Source organism: Poecilia latipinna, unplaced genomic scaffold (genome assembly GCF_001443285.1).
Source record: "Poecilia latipinna isolate Pla-1442-1.1 unplaced genomic scaffold, P_latipinna-1.0 Scaffold198, whole genome shotgun sequence".
Taxonomy (NCBI): domain Eukaryota; kingdom Metazoa; phylum Chordata; class Actinopteri; order Cyprinodontiformes; family Poeciliidae; genus Poecilia; species Poecilia latipinna.
This window is the reverse complement of record NW_015112814.1, coordinates 368,250-374,206: the sequence shown is the minus strand read 5'-3', so window position 1 is coordinate 374,206 and position 5,957 is coordinate 368,250. Positions and strand designations below refer to the sequence as shown.

At 38.2% G+C, this 5,957-nt stretch overlaps 1 protein-coding gene across 1 annotated transcript in view; it reads right to left on the bottom strand.

Annotated features, from left to right (window-relative positions):
* The window catches only part of hs3st3b1a (heparan sulfate (glucosamine) 3-O-sulfotransferase 3B1a), a 14,772-nt gene extending 13,203 nt beyond the window's left edge, over positions 1–1,569 (bottom strand). The window contains exon 1 of the mRNA XM_015031073.1: positions 750–1,569. Coding sequence (XP_014886559.1) covers positions 750–1,243 — 494 coding nt within the window. The 5' untranslated portion in view covers positions 1,244–1,569. The remainder of the gene's footprint in view (positions 1–749) is intronic.
* Between the last annotated feature and the right edge of the window lie 4,388 nt (positions 1,570–5,957).

Sequence of the window (5,957 nt, the reverse complement as noted above, 5' to 3'; positions counted from 1 at the left end):
TCCTTAAATTAATAAAAAAAACAGTTATTTTTTTTTTTTTTTTTTTCTTTTTTTTTTTCTTTTTTTTTTTTTTTTTTTTTTTTTTTTTTTTTTTTTTTTTTTTTTTTTTTTTTGCTTCCATAACTGGATGGTTAGAAGCCAGGGCTAAATTAGACTCAAAGAGGCTAAAGATGTGAGAAAATGCAAATACCTTGGTAATCAAACAACCAGCTGCAGGACATCCAAAATGCAGCTGTCAGGTTTCTGAGCAATACAAGCTTTTCCCACTAGTCCTTAAATCACTGCACTGACTCCCCTGTTTGTGTCAGAATAACAGAGAACTAGAAGCAAGGAGAGACAGACTTTAAGTTCTATGTTCCTCACCACTGGAATCAACTGTCTCAAAACATGGAAGTGAAAAAAAAAAACGGTTTTCTAGAGCTTATTCGTGAAATTCGAAGATTGTCTTTTCAGTTTAATTTACGTCTTGAATTAATTAACCTGTCTTTCTGATCACGTGATGGTTGGATTTTGCTTTCTTTTGTGCCCCGTTTATTCTAATTTTCTTTACTTCTGCTTCCTCTGTCTTCTTGAATAATGTTATGCAAACAAACATCTCTTTCCCGGGTGTTCGAATATACAGTCACTGAAAATTTGGGCCTGGACTTTGTTTTTTTTTTTTTGTTTTGTTTTGTTTTGTTTTGGTTTTTTAAATCTAGTGCAGTAATAAGTCTAATGCTAATAATAACAAAATTACTACTAATATGTACCTGTACCACTCCAGTCCCTTGTCGTAGTTGCGGTCGAAGAAGTGCGGCTCTGCTCCCACCGCCCGGATGTCTGGATGCAGCCGCAGAAACTCCAGCAGCGCCCGGGTCCCTCCTTTCTTCACCCCGATGATAATAGCTTGAGGCAACTTTTTGCTCTCCGTCTCATTAAGAAAACCTGACATGGCGCCATCGTCCACCGCCTTTGCCTCGCTTCTTACTTCGTCCCACTCGTCTCCCCTGCTGTCCAACTCATTCTCGTTATTCAGTAGGTCCCTGGACGCTCCCAGAGATGAGTCTCGATTGTCAGTCGCAGCGTCGTTCTCGTGTCTCCTCACCGAGCTGTACGTCAGGTTTGGGACTGTAGAGCAGTAGCCAACGCAGCAATATATCATGTAGACCCAGAGGGACAACATGATGCAGAAAACAAATAGTTTGTTCCTCACGTGGGATGATGGCACAACATGTAAGCTGTGTAAAAATGGACTATATTCCATAGGAACTCCGTGGAAAAGTTAAACTCCAGCTTTAAGGCATCTTGATGTCGCAGCCCGACTCCTTTTGACGCGGTTGAAATCCTGCACGATATTTTTTTTTTCCTATCACAATTTCTGCTCAAAATGGAAAGGGAAATGGGGAAAACGTGTGATAGATGCGCCTTTTTCTTTAATCATGCCCCGAGAAGATACACGGGTTTTTTTCCCTTACTTTTTTCCCTTCTAAATATGCGAAAACAAACATTCAGGATACCACCAGTTGAGCGGCACCCTGAGCGCAAAGGAGTTTATCTCTCATCACTTGTTCTCAATGTATGAGCGCTCAACCTGAGAGGCACTAATTATCAGCTGCGTCAAATGCAAGAGAATGAGACGTGAAATTGTTTCCTGTGCAACCTATCAAAGTAAAAGCACCCCGACATGCGATTTAACAATACATTAAAAATCGTTCTTAGAAAAGCATTGCCTTGCAACAGTTATCTGTTTCAGTGACTCGTTCAACTGTGACTTTAATGTTATAATTAAAGTAATTAATGAAATAATAATAAAAACCTTTAATACAAATATAAAAAATGACACCATAATAATACCGTAATAAGAGTCCTAGCACCTTATGCTAAATAAATTTACTCAGCTTTTAGAGTTCGAATTTGTGTGCAAAAGGTTCAATGATTAGAGTTATTTTATTTTGAAAGATGAATGTTAATTTTTAATTTTGCCTTTCTGTCTTTGCCTAATTATATCTGCTTGATGCAAAGACAAATGGCAGCAGCTGAATAGTGAATACAGGACTTCAACATATAATGTCACGATGCATACAGCATTACACAGTTAATGTAAGTAAAGTAATATTAGGATTTCTATTTATTATTATTATTATTATTATTATTATTATTATTATTATTATTATTATTATTATTATTATTATCTTCTTCACTTTTTAAATAGAAACTTTAAACTTAAACAGGGTAGGTTATATGTTAGACTGCTGCTTCTACTAAATCCTCTTCAATTTTTAGTGTTTGATGGGGTATACAAAGTACTGCTGAAAGTATTGCTTATAGAGCGATATTGATTATAAAGTGTTCCTTAAAGCTAATTATCAAAATCATTTTAAATCATTCAAAAATGTCAGGATTTCTCTCTCTTCATGGAGAGAGATAAAGTTCATTTTCACCTGGTATACAGTTGTTCCTTATAGGTAATCATACTACTGGTCTTATTTAGTTTCTAAATTTGTGTTTAATGTTAAATTACTAATATTTTGTTTCACTTCACCTTTATGATGCATTTGAAAAACCATTATGGTTGACTGCTTATGAAAAATATGTAGTAAACAAGCAAATCTTTACTTGTTTACTTGTTTACATAACTTGTTTACAAGCATAACTTGTTTACAAGTAAACAAGTTATGCATATCACTGGATATGCATAACCAGTGATAAGCATATCACTGGTTATGCTTATAACCAGTGATAAGCATCTCCATGCTTATCACCAGTTATTTGCCAATTAGATTATGTTTCCACAAAGACCTGAGGTTAATTGGAATTTAATGATCTGATACCTGCTGAGAGCAACGTGACACAGTAAAAAGGTGCCACGCATCAGCTGTTTGGTAACGTCACGCAGCATAGTACGATGACTGACTGACTGGCTGGGTCAGAGGGAACTGGGCGCGACGTTATCGGAGATTGCTCTCGTAATTTTGCCAAATGTGGACACGCAGTTCAACAAAAACAAACGTTATCAGCTGATTACCAGCTATCTACAAGGGTTTATCATTTACCCGTAGAGGCTGTGGACGTGCAACCTATGCAGTTTACGGTAAAGTTGCGGATGTTCTTTTTTGAATTTCCTTCAGATGACACCAGAAATGTTTGGCGGGTGCATCTGTGTTAACACCTCCTTTTGGAGCAGGGTCAAAGGCCTTCGGTCCCTCTGCACCCCTGAGCTGGCAGAGGATTAGCAGGATTACCCCAGAGCTGCCATGTCACTCACAGTTCCACCAGAAATCACCCTGCCCCCTCCTTCTAAGTCTCTTATCACATCTATGTCAGACGTTGCTATATATGACATATTACTGTGTGTGTGTGTCTTTTGTAAGCCTAATAGTTGCTTTTAGGCAGTGCATGAACACAGATAACCTGCAAAGAGAAAAGCCTGCGTCTCCAGATTTATAAGACCCAGAGAACTTTTTAAAGGAACCTTTCTACACTGCACACAAATAAAAACAAGCAGTTTAATTGCTGAAGTTGTATAATTATATGATCAAGTCCAAAGAATTATTTTACCCACTGAGATTTCTGCAGTCAGCATAATCTTGGTTCTTAACCCTTTATTTCAAATTAACCTCAAAATAAAAGAAAACGACTAGAAAATGCAGCAAAAATGACTCTAATTTAAATTTGTTTTAGTGAATGGAAATGTCATTAATAACAATCTACCCAAACAACACCCAAAAATGGTATTGTCACAGAATTTTATTTGTAAAATAAAAAACGATTGAAAATTATTGAGTATAACACATTTATTCTTTTTTTTTTTGATACATTAACATTTTTTGGTTACTAGTCAAACTGTGGCAGCGTTTCCAGGGTAATTTTCCCTTACAAAAGCATTTAAGTTTAATAAATTATGTTTTTTGTTATTTTTACAATGCACCAAAATATAACTGATAATTAGGAAATAATTAGGTTACTTACTCAGAACTGACATGACACCTAAACATTTCACAGTGTCTACAAACCAATTAAACTGTTTTGGGTGCATTGCTTCAAACACCAGGCTTTTGTTTTCGAGTGAGAACACAACTGACCCCGAGGCAGAAAAACTCCGAGACGGTTATAAACACACACCAGCGTCATGTGAGAAGGCACGCCCTGTTTAGAGTTTCTGAACGGTGTGCCTTCACTTATTTGTTTCACCCAATCGTGAGCGTCAAGTCCCCGCGTCATCACACAAGGGCTGACGAGAAGCCAACACTGGAGGAAGTGCTTGACTTTGACTGAGATTGCACACACTGAAATTACACACACTGAACTCTTTCAACATGCAGCACCTCAGGAGCCTAAACAGATGACATAAACAGCACTTAGCTCATACATAAAAGCCAGACAGTCAAATAAAGGCCCTGGAGCTGGACACACTGATCCTGTCGTCACAGACGCTAGTGTGTGTTGTCTGCTGTGCTATGTGACACAAACAGATAACCTCACCCTTTTGTGTTAGCCAGTGCACAACTTGAATAGCATTTTGATGCAAGTTGCCTCAAAATATTCAGGGATGTTGGTGTGAACTGCTTCCACAGGGATGTTTACTCATACCTGATCTTTCTTCTCACCTTTCCTCGTCATTGTGCATTCTACATTAAATTCTCAGCATCCCAGCAGCTGCGTGAATAGAGAGGAAGGCAGGTGGAAATGAAAGCCATCTGTGTTCCTGTGAGCTGCTGCGTGAGCAGTTAAGATATGCTGTAACTTCTGACTGGAACATATAGTCAAATATGCAAACAAGCATAAACAGTCCTCACGCTGCACTGCAGCAGAGGTCTCCAGATGTAGGAGATCAGAACCAGCTGAAGGGGTAAAAGAGGATGAATGATCTCATCCTGTGCTCTGTCACAGAAAGACTAAACAAATGCAAACAACAGCAGGGACTGAGCCTTACACACTCAAAGCCTTGAACCTAATGACAGGGTTATTAGGTGAGCAGAGAGACAGATCAACGCTGTTCTGTCTACATTAGCCCTCCATCAAGGTCTTGAGCTCCAGCTAAAGCCATTTAAGATGCCTATAAATGCTCCAGAGCCCTGCTGCAGACCATCTTATCGTCTCTCAAGGAATGAATGTAGCCTGAGCGGATTTCCTTACTTGATCCTTTGGAAAAAGTCTTATCCCTCTGGATATCGACAAAGCCATTTGGCAGGTTAGAAAGTCTCAAAGTGGCTTATTTTCTGGCTTTGCTAAGTCTTGCACAATGTTTATTCTCTCAGCTTTTTTACAGGTTACTGGAAGAAGCATCCGCTTGGGAATGATGATTTGCATCCTGATCTGGCACAGTTTGACTTCAATGTACTTTTCTATAGAAATGAAAACATGTGTTGCATAAAATTCAGATTTTGCCTGCTGGCAAACATTTACAAAACAACATATTTTTCAGTGTTTCTTTTCTTCTTCTCCCTGGTTGCTCTCCAAAGTAGCTTCATGAGTAGCTTGTGCGCTCTTGATGTGTTTGTTTGAATCTTATTTTTGCAGCATCCAGATGGTTCACAGGTTCACTCTCAAGGTTGGAGTGTCTGTTATGCTGCAACTTTATCGCCCCATTTTCATGTCTATTTTAGGTTAAATTGGACACTTATGCCTATAAAAAGTGAAAAAACCAACAATGGCCTCTCTCAACAGCTTTATGAGTCTAACTGAAATACCTTGAAGGGAGTTATTTACTCGCTGTCTATGTTTTTCATTATTATTTCTGTTCTGTCTCAACAGTGCCTTGCAAAAGTATCCATACCTCAGGAAATGTTCCATTTTTTTCTGATGTCGCCCAGGAGAGTTTTATTGCTTTGCAGTAGAACCAACAAAATTAGTGAGTAATGGTGAAGTAGAAAGATGAGGATGCATGGCTTTAACAGATTAACATTGTTTTTGTTCTGCACATAAAATGTGGTGTAAATTCTTGTTGGTTCACCTTTTACTCTGATTACAGTAACAAG